Below are 17874 nucleotides of genomic sequence, written 5' to 3'. Positions count from 1 at the left end.
CACAAAGGGAAAGAGAACAAGGACGAAAGGAAAGTCTGCAGGAGCAGAGCAGGTTGGAACAAATGTGATTGAAGCCAAAAGACCGAGACAAGAGAACTCTCCTTCTCCTGACTGGAGGGAGGGGGAGCTGGGGAGAGCGTCCCGCAGCATCGTACCTGCCACAGCGTGTCAAACTTGGTTCCCTCGGGGATGGAGTATTTGCCGGACTTGTCCTGGTCGATGCGGTAGTGATACACTGTTTTCCCATAGACGAGGGACAGCGCGTAGGTGCCATTTTCCTTCCTTTCTCGCAGTCTGGGTGGGAAGGAGGAGGGGGTCAGAGTGGCTGGCTTTGGGGCTCGCCCAGTGAAATCACCATGCGTCCTCACTAGGCGCCTGTACCAGAGCCCTGGGAAAGGTCACCCCCTCCCACGTGGGTCACATCCTTCCATGGGGAGGTGGGATTTGTTTCCCCATGGAACAGGCCATAAGCCTGGTTTCCAAATCCTGGGGCTGTCACATCTCCTGGATGGGTACTAATCTCAAGGCAGAGACCCAGCGCGCCACACTGGTCCTGTCCTCGCCGATCTCCCAGCACAGAACTGTGACATGGGCTCAGCTGCTGGCCCAGCCCTGACGGCACCCTGCTCTACATCCCCTCAAGCAGATGGGGCGTAACAGGGTTGGGGGTCACGGTAATCGGAGCAGGTATCTCCCAGCGCTTTGGATACTCACAGAAATTTCCCATCAGGCTGTGCTCCGGAATAGAGCCTGCGTTCAGCCTCCTCCCGGGAGATGTTGCCGTGGTACCAGGACATCTTCTCATGGGCGGTGGTGGCAATGAGTTTCTCGACCTGAGGGGCCTGGCTTATGATGGCCTGTTCGAGGGCATCACCCTGCAAGGAAGCGAGAAAGGAGACCATTCTACCCAGCTACCACTAGGCACCATGCCAGCTGCTGCAGGGCAGCGCTGGTTTTTATTGCATCCTCTTGGGCAGGTGATAGCGACCTCTCAGGAGACCTCAGAATCCCTCTCTTAGTCGCCGATAACGCTCTGGTTGTCGGCACCACTGGGGCGATGCTGGGCTGAATTCTGCTCCCGTCTAAATCCAGAGTGACTCCATCGTCCAAAGGCGTCACTGTCCCTCCCGCCCCTCGCCACTCATTGTGGGAAAGGGAAGAAAGCTCACCGACTTGCAGGTGAGAGAAGCGGAAGGTCATGGCGGCCTTTAGAAGAGGACTATTGTTAGAGCTGGTCACAAGCCTTGGGGTCTGTCTTCCATTGTCAATCCAGAGCCCTTTTAAACTCTCTCCTGGCTGCTCTGTCTCCCTTTACTTTGCTCCCTAGTCCCTATTAAGAGCAATGTAATCCTGAAGCCATTCACAGTGCACGGCAAGTTTATGGCTCCCACAAATGTATGGACAATTACATTTTCTTATTTGCCTGTAGATGGCACACTTTATATTAACGACCTGTACTCGCATGGAAGCACCTATATCTTCTGTGTCTGAGGATTTGTCTACGCCACTGGCCGGATCGACGGCAGCGATCGATCCAGCAGGGGTCGATAAATCGACCACCGATTGCTCTAGCGTCGACTCCGGTACTCCACCGCAACGAGAAGAGCGTCTCCCATCAACACATTGCAGTGAAGACACCGCGGTAAGTAGATCTAAGTATGTCAACTTCAGCGATGTTATTCACGTCACTGAAGTTGCATAACTTAGATCGATCTCCCCCCCTCTCCCCCCGTAGTGTAGGCCAACCCAGACAGGCCCCAGCATGTGCATAATGCCCATCCTGCCAAACCTCTCTACGACCCCTCTTAGATTGCACCTGGTGGCTACCAGAGCACGAGGTAAGAACCTGGGGAGCACCGCAGCTGTAAAGCTGGGAATCTTTCTCAGCCACCTTTGGGATTTATTGATTTCTCATGGGCAATGGGTACCCAAATCTCCTAGGCAATTTTGCCACCCCACCCTCCAAGGATGTCTTTTCATTCTTAGCACAATGAGGTCCTGGTCCAGGACTGGGGACCAGGCTCCTAGGTGCTATGATAGTCCTATTAATAATAATAACATAGACAAGCCATTGATTTGGTGATGCCTTTCAGTTGCAAGGCAAGGTTGCCAATTTTGGTTGGATGTATTCCTGGAGGTTTCATCACATGACATAATCTTTAATTAAAGATTAATTCCTGGAGACTCCAGGACAATCCTAGAAGGTTGGCAACCCTATTGCAAGGGTTTATTTCTGTTAGAACAGTGGGTAGGACCATATTAACCCTTTGAGGCCTTAGTTTGTTCTCACACCACTGTCAGTCACAGAATTACTGTATTGACGTCTATACACTTACACCAGTGGAAACTGGCAAGGAACTTCAGAGGGACCTAACCAAGCTAGGGAAATGGGAAACACAATAGCAGATTAAATTCTTTGTTACAAAGGCCAAGTAATGGACATTGGAGGGAATAATATGAACTGGGTTCTAAATTGACTGAATCAACTAAGAGAAAAGACCCCGGCATCGTAATGGACAGTTCAGTGAAGACCTTTGCTCAATGTGGACCGGAGGTTGAAAAAAGCAAAATTTCTAAGATGCAAAAAGAAGGGGACGGAGTGTGACATTGAAATTACTGTAATGCCATTATACAAATCAGTGGCGCATCTGCATCTGAATTAGTGTGTGCAGTTCTGGTCACCAGGTGACATTCTGTACCTTGGGGGAGCACCATGTAACCCCCATATTCCTCATTTATGGGTAATTGTGATCTTACATATAAAGCAGCAAAGAGTCCTGTGGCACCTTAATGCGTCCGACGAAGTGGGGATTCACCCACCAAAGCTCCTGCTCCAATACGTCTGTTAGTCTATAAGGTGCCACAGGACTCTTTGCTGCTTTTACAGATCCAGACTAACACGGCTCCCCCTTGGATACCTTACATACAAAGCAGGCCTTGTAAGGTATCAGGAGAAAGATTATGACCTGCTGAAAGTCATTTCTCCATCCATGTGTGTATATCCTTAATGCATAGGAAGTTATGAGAATTGTGTTGTATGGTGGTCACGAAAACATGCTGTAAGTTGGGGAATCAGCCAGACATTAGCTCCCCAGAGGCAACAGCAAGGGAAGTAACCAAGGCCCAAGTGGGGTCTCAATCAACCCATCAACAACCATTGTCCAGCAAGGGAGCTACAATGCATGAGGCCACACCAGGGGAATTGCTCAGCCTTGCATAGAGACTTAGCAAGGCCCACCCAGTCATGTCTGGACTTGTGTTTTCCAAGCACATGGACTAAAGGTATAAAACAGACACAGTGGACACATACTGGGCCTATTCTCCTGCCCCCACCTATGCTGCAAGCAGCTAAGACACGGAGAAGACAAGACTCCAACAGAGGAGGTTGGCCCAGGTTTAAGGAACAAACCTGTATATTAAGGGCTGCAATATCCAGTGGGGTGAGAAAAACTGCTTCATCTAGTCGCTGCCCAGTCGAACGGGGTTGAGAGGTTAGACTGAGTGCTTGTATTTTATTTCTTTTGGTCACTAACTCTGACTTTTTGCCTATCACTTAAAATCTCCCTGTTATAGTCAATACATTTGTTTAACTTTACCAGTGAGCTTGTATGAAGTGTGGGGCAAATCTGCTCAGGTTTGACAAAGGCTGGCGTATGTCCACTTTCCAGTGATGAAGTGGTGAACCAATTAATAAATCTGCACTGCCCATCTGGAGCAGTGCAAGACGGTATATTCCTGAGGTACAGTGCTGGGAGCTGGGGGGATTTGGCTCTGGTGCCTTTCTCTGTGTGATTCATGAGTGGCTCTGGGAACATTCGTACAATCTAGCTGGCTATGGGGCGCCACATGTGGTTATGCTGAGTGATGATAGTGCCTGGAGGTGGTTGCTGCTGGTCACTAGCAAGTCATTGTGGGAGACAGCCCAGGCTGGAGTGAATCCAGGGGGCACAGTGGTCCCACAGTCCCAGGCTGCACCCCAGGGAACCCGTCACGCACCCCATCTAAAAATAAAATATTGCAGAATTAGAGGAGGTTTGAAAATGGGCGTGTTTAGGGGAGTGAAATAGTCTAATATGAAGAGAGACTGCAAAGTCTGGTACTATTTTCCATAGAGAGGAGGTGACTAAGATGGGATGTAATAACGTATACAAAGTATTGGATAATAAACAGAAGGTAGAGAGGAAACTTCTAATCACCCTCCCTTGGTATACAAGAACAAGGGGACGTTCAATGAAACAAAGGTGTCACATTTAAACCTGATAAAAGGCAGTATGTCTTCACGCCATTATAATTAGCCTGCGGAACCTTCTGCCACAAGATCTCACGGAGGCCAAGAGCATAACAGATTTCAAAAAGGGTTCGGAAATGTCTACGGATAACAAGTACATCCGCAGTTACATTAGACAGAGGGTAAAATTAGGTAAGGGACATATGTTATAAGGCATAAGCCAGTCAGTCTGCCTGGGGGCTGGGAGAAGTTTCCCATATGAGCAGGTTATTTTATAATTGTCCATTATGGAGTTTACTGCATTTGCTCTTGTGGAGGATCTGGTCCCAGTCACTGTTAGAAGACAGGACACTGGAGCAAATGGGTCATACTAATAATTAATATAATACTTCTTTACTCGCACTTTTCATCAATACAGCCCAAAGCACTTTACAGAGGAGAGCAGTAGCATTATCCCATTTTACACATGGGGAAACTGAGGCACAGAGCTATGATGTGACTTTCCCACAGCAAGCAGCTGGCAGCATAGCAGGAATTAGAACCCAAGTGGCCAGATCCCAGTCTGGGGCTCTGTCCACGAGGCCAGACTGCCTCTCTCATTGATAGGACTTATGACCTATAAAGCCCTAAATGGCCTGGGACCAGCCTACTTAAGGGATCTCCTCTCTCCCAATGCCATTCTGCCGCAGCTGTAGTCAGCAGGGGCCTGCGAGCTGGATATCCCTCATTGCAAAAGAGAGGGGGTGCCTGACAGAGAGGGCCTAGAGATTTTAGAACTTGCTTCCCTCTTTGGTCTGAAATAGCCTGAACTTGGTAACCTGGTTGACATGTTGCAAAAGCCGCCTGCTTGCGAGGGTTTGGGGAGAAGGCTTGTGGTGTGCTTCCTGGAGGAGGAAGGGCAGAAAGGAGTCCCTGCGGACGTGATCAGATTAATGCTGCTGAGTTCTAAACTGCATGCACTGTTGTGTGGTCCATTGCCAAGAGCCTTGGACAGGTGTCATTCCAGTTATTTCATAATTGGAATAAATAGATATGTAGCTAGCTCTGATTCGATACACCAGTTCCTGCGTCCACAAGAAAAAACCCCTGTGACTTCAGTGATGAAAGAACTGAGGAAAAGCAGAATAAGCATCTCAGGCTCTGGCTCTGTACATGTCCCGTACAGCACCCCGGAAGCACAGCCAACTTGGGCTGAGTGCACAGTAGCCAGGCTAAGGACACTGGGGCTAACCCCCCTCTCTTATGCTGTGAGCTCTGCAATGGCCACCCAGGACAGACAGGCCCTGTCTTGTTAAGTTGGAGCAGAGGGAGAGCGGAATTTGAAGGCGCAGGCAAAGGATCAGAGCTATGTCTGCAGAGGGAACTGGAAAAAGGAGGAAGATTCAGGGGGGCTTTTCCAAATGGCAGGAGCCCCAGTTGTGCTGAGCATGTGGAAAGGGGTAGAGAAGAGTCAGTGTAAGATGAATGGAGGAAGGAGGAGTTGAGGGACGTTGTGACCAGCAACAGCAAATCCCCGGAGGGGTCTGAATACAACGTTGGCCTTGGGACCAGCCAGTACCTCCAATTTCCACGTCTGCCGGACGTACTCGCGCACCATGTTGTCCCGCATGCTGTCGAAGACGCCGGGCTGGAGCCCCACGCTGCTGGGGCGGTTGCAGGGCTTGCGGAGGGTGCAGCAGAGCCCGTCGGCGTCCTTGGAGTAGAATTCGCAGAGCTCCTCCGGCCCGCAGTGCGCCTTGCCCCCCGCGATGGCGTACGTGCCGTTCATCTGGCGCTCAATGGGGTAGTGATAGAACTGCAGGTTGTGCACCATGGAGAGCACGTAGCCGCCCAGGCTCCGCAGGCACTGGCGCAGCAGGAAGAGGCCGTCCGACATGCCCGCCAGTTTGAGGTACTCCTCGGCCTCCGACCGAGAAATGCTGCCGTAGAAGAAGGGCAGGTGGCTGGCTGCATCCGGCATCTCGTACGCCGACTGGGGCTCCTCAGATCTGCTCAGACACTCCGGGTGCTGGGCCTAGGGAACGGAAGCAGAATTCCTCATTGAGACATTGCATTGCAATACAGCCACGGACAAAGGGAAGCTGTTAGCCGGCGACCCCTTGGGAGTACAGGGCCCGTGTCGCCATCTCCATCCATCTGCCCACAAGCCATTACCGCAGGGTCAATTAAGAGAATCTAAGGCCAGAAGGGAGGATCCTGGTCATCTAATCTCCTTTCCTGCGTAACAGGCTAGATAATTCCACCCTGTGATTCGTATATCACCCCCCTAACTGCCGACTGAGCCAGAGTGTGGTTTTTAGAAAGACATCTGGTCTGGAGTTAGAGATTTCAGGTGATGGGGAATCCAGCGCATCCCCTAGTGAGCTGTTCCAATGGTTAATTATCCTCACTGTTAAAAAATTGCAGCCTGACATTGTCACTGGATCTAGTTATGCCATTATCGTCTAAATTAAAAAGCCCCCTACTACCCAAAATCTTCTCTCCGGAGAGGTTCCTGTAGATCATGATAAAAGGAAATACCATTTTTTGCAATTCATAATTAACCTTTGGAACTCACTACCTCAACCTACTGATACTGCCAAGAGATTAGCAGGCCTCTAAAAAAGGACTAGACAGTTCTATGGGTAATCAGAACATTGACAGTTCCACTAGACAGGATACAAGTTTATTAGGGATATAAAACCCTGATGCTTCTAGGCATAATCCAACCGCCAAGTGACAAGGGTAAAAAAGAACCTTTCCCAATCTGTTGCTGAATTTTTTTCATCTTCCACCAGAGTATCTGGCAGTGGCCCCTGTCAAAGATTGTCCATTAGATGGACCAATGGTCTGGGCCAGTTTGCCTGGTCCTCTGTGCTTATCAACCCAGAGAAAGCTGTGACTCCAGTGTGACAATCCATCGTTGCAGATTGGATTCCGTACAGTTCTCCCGCCCTTTTCAAACTGGAATCTGCAGATGTCACCGGCGGCCCCTAGACTCACGGCAGAGTAATATCAGAAAGGGACTTACCACCTATCCCGGTAGAGCCAGCTCTCAATAGGAACCCAATGCATCATGTCACACTGCTGGCTGAGCCTTTGACATGTCTCCTCCGCCAATGAGTTGCTATCTGCACTATTGGTTTTGGTATCAAGTTATCTAAATCCCACCCACAGACCAAGGCCAGTTTCCATTAATTAACGGAAACACCAGTGAGCTCCAGGGGGCGCACCGGCTCCCTGGGAGCTGACCTTTGATGGGGATGTAGCGTGACGTGAGAAGAGCTGAGCTGGCGTCTCCTTTCCACAAACGTTTCGGTCACGTTCAGAATACAGTCAACCCGACTCCTTGGGTCGCTGGGTCTGGTCTCTGCGCTTCTGCACACATTCTTTATTAATGATTAGTAGTAGTCATAGTATCACAGTCAGAGACCAGGACCCAATGGTGCTAGGGGCTGTACAAACCCAAAACAAAAAGACAGTCCCTGCCCAACAGAGCTGACAGTGTATCAGATGAATGATAGATACAGATGGACCGACAAGAATTTAAATTGTCCCAATGGCCAGGCCTCTTGGTCGACTGAGGGACAGACCTATTGCACACTAAAGGCTGGCACAGAAAGGAGCAGGCCTTAGACGGTCATATGGCATTCTGAGGTGGGCTGGCCACCCCCTGGTAGTGTGTGGCCTAGGCAGGGACTGTATAAAAGATATACACTAGTGCAGTGGTTTTCAAATGGCGGGTTGTGACCCAGTACTGGGACGCGGAATGGAAGGCACTGGGTCGCGGCGGCTCTCGTCAGCACCACCGACCGGGCTGTTAAAAGTCCCGTTGGCAGTGCAGCCTGGCTAAGGCAGGCTAGTCCCTACCTGTTCTGACACCGCGCTGTGCCCCGGAAGTGACCAGCAGTAGGTCCAGCTTGTAGGTGGGGGGGGCCACGGGGCGCCACGTGCTGCCCCCACCCTGAGCACCGGCTCTGCCCTCCCATTGGCCAGTTCCTGGCCAATGGGGAGCTGAGCGGGACGGCGCCTGTGGGTGAGAGCCACGCAGAGCTGCTTGCGAGCCTCCACCTAGGAGCCGGACCTGCTGCTGGCCCCTTCCGGGGCGCAGAGCGGTCCACAGTGACAGGACAGGCAGGGAGCTTTGCTTAGCACCCCCACTGTGCCGCTGACCAGGAGCCGCCCAAGTAAGCCAGCGCCCCAATTCTCTGCCCCAGCACTGAGCTACCTCCAAATCCGGAGCCCCCTCCTGTACCCCAAACCCCTCATCCCCAGCCCCACCCCAGAGCCTGCACCCCCAGCCCAGAGCCCTGACCCCCTCCCGCACCCCAACCCCCTGCCCCAGCCCTGAGCCCCCTCCCCCGCCCTGACCCCCTCCGTCCCAGCCCCACCCCACAGCCCTCACCCCCGTGCCCCAGCCCACTGCCCTGAGCCCCTCCCACAACCCAAGCCCCTCATCCCCAGCTCCGTTGGGTCGCAGGCATCAACAATTTTCTTCAACTGGGTCACCAGAAAAAAAGTTTGAAAACCAGTGGCCTAGCATATGTGGAATGGGGATGGAGGGGGATTGCTGGAGAAATGCCATCCTGCCATAGCTCTCCTGCTTTGCTCAGGAGCAAGGCAAGGAGATGCCTGCCCAGGGAGCTGGATTTATGGCCACCGGCTTTTTTTGACCTATTTGTTTTTTATCTGCCTGAAGCCCAGAAAGGGCCATCAGACAACCGAAGGGGAAAGCAGGCTGAGCAGCGGAGGCGTTTTACTATTGCAGGAAACCACAGCAGGAAACAGTCAGGGAGGTTTGCAACTTGGGTACAAGCCGTAGATTAAACTGTGTCAGGCTCAGCAAAATTCAGCCTGCGTTGTGAAGCCCCTTTAATCAAATGCCTGAAATGGGAGGACACAGGGATCGGAGGGGCAGGAGACCTGAGTTCGGAACATAGGAATTGCTGGACTGGTTCAGACCAGGGTCCAACTAGTCCAGTATACTGTTACCAACAGTGGCTAATACAAGTTGTGTCAGAGGAAAGTGCAAGAAACCCTGCAGGAAACAATGATGGACTAACTAGTCCCTAGTTAAATTTACCTCCTGACCACGGATAGTTAGGGAGTGGTTTAGGCCCTGACGCATGCGGGTTTATGTCCCTTCCAAAGTTTGTGTTTAATCTTTACTATTATAATATAACTATGGATATTGTTGTATGCAGTGGTGTGTTGGCCCCAGGATATGGGAAATGTTTGTTATCTCTATACATGTCTGGGCCTTTCCTCAACCCTGCTAAGCACTTGGCCTCAAAGATATTTTGTGGTACTGAGTTCTATTCCTAACACTGCCACTTGTCTCACCATGTGACCCTGAGCAACGCTCTTAGCTGCCCGTACCTCAGTTTCCCTCTCTGTGAAATGGGTACAGCATTCCCCCCCCCCCCATCTTGCAGGGGTGTTGTGAGGCTTTATTTATAACCCTTCATACCAGGCAAGTGCCTGTATGGTGCTAGGCACCTTCAACTCCCTCTGACTGCTAAAATCAGGCCCTGATTTTTCAAGCAGCCTCTAAATATTGGGTGGCAGTTTGGGCCTGATTTTCCGGAGGTGCTGAGAATCTCCACATGCCTGAAGTGTCTCAAGTTGAGCATCCAAAAAACAGAAGCACCCAGAATCAGTGGCCACTTTAGAACATGTTGGACTTCCTGTGCGAAGTTGCACTGAGAAAGGCCTCTCCCCCACTTAATTAGGGCTGATCAAAACTGCAACCACATTTAGGTGGGCAACAAACAGAAAGATCTCTAAGATATCTGTCATTTACAGCTACCTATAGCCAGCCACAGACCTCGGCATGGGAGAAAACTGCCAGCAACGGTGCATTGCTCCATGACATCTAAACACAACAAGCTGGGCCAAATTCTGCTGTCTGTGACACTGGTGCACATCAATCAAAGTCAGTGGGGTTGGATCAGTGAAGCAGGGAACAGTATTGAGCCTGTTATGACGGCTGTTTATGTCTTCCTATTATTATTGGTGGTGATATTATTATTATTGTTTATTATTAACCTGGTCACAACAAACCCCAGCAATGCAGCTCTCACAGTGGGAGCTGGCCCTTTAAGACGGATGAGGTTCAGCATCACCTGTGCCAGGTGTAGCCTGCCTCCCCAGGTGAAGGGAATGGAGAGGGGCAGGGGGGCCATGTGCATGTGACGGGTGGGTGCATGTGACTGAACACTAGGCCTGCTGAGAAATATAAGGCCAGTGGTGACTCTCTGGTGTGCTTGAGCAGAAGCTGCAGGGAGAGGAGTCTGCTAGGAGGAAGATCAGTGATGCCAGCACTAAGACCCCTCCACCAAGGGTCTGAGCCAGCTAGGATGGAAGATGGGTTTGGAGGGGGAGATTTGTGGGTGTTTGAATATTACCTTCATAAACCAGACTCCTGAAAAGAGGAGGCATGTTCAGCAAACACCAGCAAAAGGGTGGTGGAGAACGGAGGCAGCGGCAGTGCCTGAAGCCACATGGAAAAGCCCTGCTGCTGCAGCCGCTCCAGGGCTGGTGTTGCCTTAATGAAAGGCAGTGACCAGTGTGCGGGGGGGAGAGAAACAATCCCCTTGGCTGTCCTCTCGTTAGCCTGGCCCTTCAGAACCGCTGCAAGGGTCTGTTCCCATCCCAGGAAACACAGCAGGGACAAGGGTGACGCCTGCCTTCCCCCAAGCTCGGCTGCGTCTCTCTGGAACGCCAGCAATGCTTGGGGTGGGGGAGCCATTTTCTTGCCCCGTTGCTTTTGATTTTCCTATCCTCCCTGCTGGAACATTACTGCTGGGGTGACCAGATAGCAAGTATGAAAAATTGGGACAGAATGTGAGGGGTAATAGGCACCTAGGTAAGAAAAATCCCCAAATATCAGGACTGTCCCTATCAAACTGGGACATCTGGTCACCCTAATTTCTAGATGACACCAGGAGGGAGTGGCAGGAGTAAGACGCCAGTGGCTACAATGGCACCCGGCCCTGGGCAAGGCAAACAAGCTCCAGCCTGGGGGTGTGGGCTTGAGGCAAAGGCGGGAATGAGGTGTGACTGCGAGGGGGGGGCTGTTTGAAGGGGCAGGTGCTTAAGACAGAGCGACAAGGTGGCAGAGCAGTGAGACCCACCCAGGCCATGGAGCTGAGAGCAGGGGAGGGATGAGGCTGGAGAAGGGGGGAGCGAGAGCAGGGATGCGTGTTACATGGGGCCCAGTAATGAGGCACGAGGCGCTAGTCTGAGGTGCTCTGAGGGGAGATTTTTATCCGTGTCCAGACCGCTTTCCTCCACCCCTTCTCTCCACGCCTGCATCTGCTTACCAGGAGGCTGTGCCCTTGGGAGCCCTACCTACATGGCCGTGACGGGGGTAGAGCTGGCTGGTTCCGGGGTAGAAACTTTCCCCTGCTCGCCCGGCTCCCAACCGACGGCCGCTGCTTCCTCCCGCTTGGCGGCTTGCAACTGCCATGGAACCTTCCCACTAGGCCCATGCGGAACTGCCTGGCCCCCGCGGCCTCGTGCATGGCTCCACCATAGCTCTGGCCTTGCAGGGTTTGCGCCAATAGGGGCGTTGCTGTTATCAGCTGTTATCAGGCCTTGGCACGGGATCTCTTGGATAACTTAGGCCCATTCACATTTTGCTTCTGGTTTTTGTGCTCACCAGTCAAATACAGGCGAATAGATATTGCTAAGAAGAGTCATTTCTCCCTGGAAGAGAGTTTTATTAAGTCTCAGCCCTAAGTGAAATGACTGTGTTCATGTTTACAGAAACCCTGGGGAACAAACCCCCTCAACGTCTGTCCTGAGGCTTTTCTTTTGGAAACCTGCACCACGCGGGCTTCACCTGGGACCTGGTCTGCTCTCGTCTAAGGAAGTGAGCAGGTAAGGCTGTTAACTTGAAGGACAGCACTTGGCTGTGTGTTTAAAAGGGTAAATAATAACTAGACGCCTGAGGTCTCTTTCATCCCTATGGATCCCAGACTGTGCATGTTGAGAACTGAAATGCAGCCACTTCTGGTGTGGAACATGGTGACCATTTTGCCCTAGTAAAAACGCACAATTTTTAGGAAGCAAAGTGTAGAATAATTTCTCTGATACCGTGGGAGGGAGGTTAGGAAAATACTGCTCCAGGCAGGAAAATGAGGAGAAATCAGAGTTCAATAAATATCCTCTCTATTTCTCAGCTGTCGCTGAAAGAGGATCACTCTTCTGGGGCGGGGTCTGTGGCAGGCAGCTGCTTCTGTGTCCCTGTCTGTATCACCCACGTTCCACTTAGCGGATGTCTACACTGCAGCTGGAAGCGAACCTCCCAGCCCGGGCAGACAGGCTCCGAAGCAGCCGCAAGACTTCACTGAAGAGCCCTGAGGGGCCTGTATCAATCGGGATATGAGCAGCTAAGCCAAATCACAAGCCCCCAACTCAATCCTTGATCATAGTGCCCAGAACCCTAAATTACCAGATTTTATTGGTTAAATAAATTGAACTTTTGCCCAAGGCACTGACGGCTTGGGCCTGTGCTCCCTGTGGCTCTGCTGACTGACCAACCAACTGCTCAGCACCTTATGGTCCGTTACGCATCTTTCCATCTGTGATCTGGTAGCACTGGCTAGCAAGGCTCTGTCTTGGTCCTGTGCTGACCTCCTTCTCCCACCCCAGCAGCTGTTGAGTTTACTGACAGTGGGATGGGTAGTTGGTGACTGAGGGGAAGCTCATCACATTTGGGCGGGGAGGAAACTCATGAACCTTTATGCAGAGTGCCCCCCCACACATACACGCACACGCCCCCTACACCTGCTCCCCCAGGCTCAGGAATTGCCACCTACACACATCAATCCTGTCCTGCCTTTTCATCACGATTCATTCAGTCTCTGCCCGTGCTTCGGCACAGCCACGCTGAGCTGGCAAGAGCCCCCCGAAGGAGCAGCACGCTGATTCCGCTCGAAGGGGAAGGAGAGATCGGGTGATAAAGAATGGAAAAATAATGACACATTCGATCGGTGCAGTCAGATGGCAGTGAAGGCCTAAGCTTGTTCATATCCTGCTGGGGCCTTTTTCTCTCTCTGTGGTTATTTGTCAAATGCTAATGAGCGGAAGCAATTAGCTCCCATTGCTGTGTGGGGAGGGAGGCAGGCCACCTGCATGCGGGGAGGAGGGGGCCTGGTAGGCATGGCTCAGTCAGTCGGCAGTTTGAAAGCACAATTCTCAGCCTAGAAGGCTTCGTATCTGAGCTGATTTTTTGTGTGTGTGCATGGGTTGAGGCTTTAACGGTGCGGATCTCTTTGTTACAAGAAAGTCGTCTTCCATTTATAGAGTGCCTTTCATTTTACAAATGGATGTGCAAATTGTCCGCCACAGGAACGAGTGGAATGCAGCCACCTCTGGGGTGGAATGTGGCCGCTGATTGGTGGTGTGGAGCAACGCTCCTATCAGTGGGAGCCTAAGGACAGTTCTACAGCCAGGTAAATCGGGAGGGCAGTGTGAAGTCACCCGAGCTGGAGTTTGGTCAGTGTTCTACTGCAAACAGTCCCATGGGGTCTTTAAAGACCCATCAGTGGTCAGGACTGTCTGAGAAGCAGCAGCACAGTGGGCATCTACTGACTTGGGGGTGGTGTCCCTTCTTCGTGCTGACCCATCATGAACACTCCTTATTGGTGAGGGCTGCTGGCTAAGCAGATTTCAATATAGCTCTACTTATGCTTTTCCTTGCCTCTCTGCCTATCCAGGTACTCATATGCCCCCATCCATGTCGTATGGGAGACCCCGCTCAGTAGCACCCTCCAGTTCCTTTTCGCAAATAGTCACTAGCTAATTGTTCCCTGTAGGGGTGGAAAAAAGGACAGCAGAGTCCACAGACATCACCTTGAACTCGAAGGGGCTAAGCAGCATTAAGTGAAACAGGACAACTTATGTAACGTGGCTGCTTTCGGGCAGTCGCGCTCTGCTGTGGTCAGTGACTGACCACAGAGCGGACGCAAACTTTTTCAATCTAATTCTGGCAATTACCGAAAGTGTCTTGGCTCAGCTAAAGTTGCCATTGCAAAATACTGCCCTGGAGTAGCCATTTAAGGTCCCTCTCCTGCAGCAGGATCTGATGGACCCTTTATCTCATGTAGAAAGGATAACCTACGGGATCTCTCTGCAAAATTAAGAAGCATAGACTTTAAGGTCAGAAGGGACCATTATGATCATCTAGTCTGACCTCCTGCACAACGCCGGCCACAGAACCTCTCCCACCCACTCCTGTAACAAACCTCTGACCTATGTCTGAGCTATGAAGTCCTCAAATTGTGGTTTGAAGACCTCAAGCTGCAGAGAATCCTCCAGCAAGTGACCCCTGCCCCATGCTGCAGAGGAAGGCGAAAAACCTCCAGGGCCTCTGCCAATCTGCCCTGGAGGAAAATTCCTTCCCGACCCCAAATATGATCCATCTGTCTCCTGAGAACAATTCATAAGAGCAATGCAGGGCATAGAAGGATTTTACCGGTTGCGGCGCTTCGTCTAAATTTCATATCGTGTCTGATCTTCAAAATATTTCAGACATGTCTGAGCTTGACCAACTTAAGCACTTAGGACATGATCAAATCCTGCACCACTGAAGTTAATGGGAGCTCTGCCATTGACTTCACTGGATGTTGGATCAGGTCAGCAGCAAGAAGCCTGCTGAGTTTCAGGGAAGCTGTCGCAGCTATGCACAGACCTGCCTGCCCATGAAATCAGTTCTTAGTATCCTCTTCCCTATGACCAAGATAGTCATTCCCCAGGGTTTTCCTTCTGAGGCAGAGTCATTGGATGGAGGGTTGGGATTCCTTGGCACAAAGGGCATCATGTCACGTGGTCTGGCCTTTGGCATGCAATAGCGGAGGCCATTGCATTTCTAGAGCAGTTTTTTCCCTGAAGTGGTGGGATGACATCTGCCTCGTGACCCACTGGTGGGATGCTCCAGATAAAGCTGTCACTGCGTACTTGCATGCAATGCAACCATAACATCCTGGCTATGTGTCTGAGTGAGTGATAGAAATCATAGAATATCAGGGTTGGAAGGGACCTCAGGAGGTATCTAGTTTCACCCCCTGCTCAAAGCAGGACCAATCCCCAGACAGATTTTTGCCCCAGATCCTTAAATGGCCCCCTCAAGGATTGAACTCACAACCCTGGGTTTAGCAGACCAATGCTCAAACCACTGAGCTATCCCTCCCCGTGGCTAAGCTGACAGAAAGGATAGGGGACTAGCTGCCACTCTCTGAAGCCAGGTTTCTGCATTAGCTCATGCAGCGGAGTGGTGTGTGTTTGGAGCTGAAAGGCGAGGGGGGGTCTAGTCTTTGCTGCCAGTGTGTGAAGAACACACGACTGCTTGTGTCTGCAGCACGTGGATTTGATTCAGAGGCTGGAGGACACACACACACACACACACTACAGAGACCCGATGGCTCTGATCCCATAGGTCCAGTGTAGCGTTTGACTAGCGCTCAGTAACTCTGAGGGTGCATCGAACAAATCCCAGCCTGGTGCTCCCAGCACAGCGTGTGGTTCTGTTCGCTCTGCCAGGGGGGTGCTGTCTCTGGATAGGGAACACCAAGTCTTTCAAAACAGTAATAACTTGGTTTCAATCTACCTCGGCGCCCCATGTCTACCACTCAGGCTGAGCCCTGTGAGGACACCTGCCACAATGTAGTGTCTCAGCATAAGGGCTCCAGCCCTCCATCTCCATGGCTGTCTGCAGTACAGAGCAATGGGCTCCCAGGCGATGGCACATACTGTGCAAAGGAGAGAGAGGCCTGACAGAGCAGAAATGAGGTGGAAAGATGGGCCAGTGGTTAAGGTGCTAGTCTGGGAGGGGGGAGGCCGGGGTGCAGTTCCCGGCTCTGCCACAGACTTCCTGTGTGACCTTCAGCAAGTCACTGAGCCTCTTTGGATAAAGGAGGATAACAAATTGGAGGATTGGGCCAAAAGAAATCTGATGAGGTTCAACAAGGACAAATGCAGAGATCTGCACTTAGGAAGAAAGAATCCCATGCACCACTACAGGCTGGGGACTGACTGGCTAAGCAGCAGTTCTGCAGAAAAGGACCTGGGGGTTGCAGTGGACGAGAAGCTGGATATGAGTCAGCAGTGTGCCCTTGTTGCCAAGAAGGCTAACGGCATATTGGGCTGCATTAGTTAGGAGCATTGCCAGCAGATCGAGGGACGTGATTATTCCCCTCTATTCGGCACTGGTGAGGCCACACCTGGAGTATTCTGTCCAGTTTTGCCCCCTCCCCCCGCCCACTACAGAAGGGATGTGGACAAATTGGAGAGAGTCCAGCTGAGGGCAACAAAAATGATTAGGAGGCCGGAGCACATGAGTTACCAGGAGAGGCTGAGGGAACTGGGCTTGTTTAGTCTCCAGAAGAGAAGAGTGAGGGGGGATTTGATAGCAGCTTTCAACTACCTGAAGGGGGGTTCTAAGGAGGATGGAGCTCAGCTCTTCTTGGTGGCAGAAGACAGAACAAGAAGCAATGGTCTCAAGTTGCAGAGGGGGAGGTTTAGGTTGGATATTAGGAAACATTATTTCATGAGGAGGGTGGTGAAGCACTGGAATGGGTTCCCTAGGGGGGAGGTGGAATCTGCATCCTTAGAGGTTTTTAAGGTCAGGCTTGACAAAGCCCTGGCTGGGATGATTTTGTTGGGGTTCGTCCTGCTTTGAGCAGGGGGTGGGACTAGATGACGTCCTGAGGTCCCTTCCAACCCTAATCTTCTATGATTCTATGAACAGTGCTTCCTACTCACAGCAGCACCGTAAGGCACTCGGGTATCCTGGTAATGGGGGCCATGTAAGAGAGTGAGAGAACTATCTTTCATCTCCTGCACTGGCCCCGGGTTGTTGTGACCATGCATTTAACAAACACCTTCTCAGGCATGACTGAAAGCATCGCTGCGTGCTGCAGAGGCAGCCGTCTTACAGGGAGACAGGTTACGCCTCGGCCTCTCACCCACACTATATGCCTCATGCTTAAGCAACTGTCAGAAATGTGTGTTTCCAACCACAAAATGACCCCCCAGAGACCTAATCCTCTGCACTTCTGGAATACGTTTTTCTTGTTTAAGTTTAGAAAGGGGAGATCTTTAAATATCCCGGGTTTGATGTTTAGCTCATCTTTTTATTGGTGTTTGTACTGTAGAGCAGAGGTGGGCAAACTACGGCCCATGGGACGCCCCTGCCCGGCCCCCGAGCTCCTGGCCCGAGAGGCTCACCCCCGGCCCCTCACCCACAGCCTCAGCGCGCCCTGCTGCTGGCGCAATGCTCTGGGTGGCGGGGCTGTGAGCTCCTGGGGCAGCGCAGCTGCAGAGCCTGGCCTGACCCGGTCTCTGTGCTGCGCGGTGTCGGCGTGGCCCGGCTCCAGCTGAGCGGTGCGGCTGTAGCGCCGCCAGCCACCGGTGCTCCAGGCAGCGCGGTAAAGGAGGCAGGGAGCAAGGGGGGTTGGATAGAGGGCAGGGGAGTTGGGGGTAGTGTTTGGGGGCGAGGGTGTGGATAGGGGTCGGGGGGAACAGGGGGTTGAATGGGGCAGGGATTCGGGGGCAGTCAGGAAGGGGGTGTTGGATGGGGCAGCAGGGGGCAGTCAGGGGCAGGGGTTCTGGGGGCAGTCAGGGGACAAGGAGAAGGGGTGTTTGGATGAGGCAGGGGTCCC

The 17874-nt window shown here is 51.9% G+C and overlaps 2 protein-coding genes across 8 annotated transcripts in view; one reads left to right on the top strand and one right to left on the bottom strand.

Moving 5' to 3' along the window:
- The window catches only part of LOC120391677 (tyrosine-protein kinase ZAP-70), a 44517-nt gene that overhangs the window by 11818 nt on the left and 14825 nt on the right, over nt 1-17874 (bottom strand). For 2 of the 7 annotated variants that reach the window (XR_005591437.1, XM_039515614.1), the window contains exons 1-4: nt 11565-11682; nt 5787-6242; nt 715-875; nt 156-294 (exon numbers count right to left, since the gene is read on the bottom strand). Coding sequence is in view for 6 of the 7 variants with exons in the window: in XM_039515614.1 (XP_039371548.1) it covers nt 156-294; nt 715-875; nt 5787-6242; nt 11565-11678 (870 nt within the window). In the remaining variant the exon portion in view is untranslated. Of the gene's footprint in view, nt 1-155; nt 295-714; nt 876-5786; nt 6243-7459; nt 7597-11532; nt 11683-17874 lie in introns of those variants that run through there. The other 5 variants (XM_039515618.1, XM_039515615.1, XM_039515616.1 and 2 more) reach the window with 5 other exon arrangements.
- Nucleotides 11976-17874, top strand: part of ADAMTS10 (ADAM metallopeptidase with thrombospondin type 1 motif 10) — a 132592-nt gene continuing 126693 nt past the window's right edge. Inside the window, exon 1 of the mRNA XM_039515612.1 lies at nt 11976-12091. The gene's annotated coding sequence lies outside the window, so the exon portion shown is untranslated. The remainder of the gene's footprint in view (nt 12092-17874) is intronic.

The sequence above is a fragment of the Mauremys reevesii genome, linkage group 26 (genome assembly GCF_016161935.1).
Source record: "Mauremys reevesii isolate NIE-2019 linkage group 26, ASM1616193v1, whole genome shotgun sequence".
NCBI lineage: Eukaryota > Metazoa > Chordata > Testudines > Geoemydidae > Mauremys > Mauremys reevesii.
The sequence above is the reverse complement of the archived record's forward strand: the minus strand, read 5'-3'. Positions and strand labels throughout refer to the sequence as shown.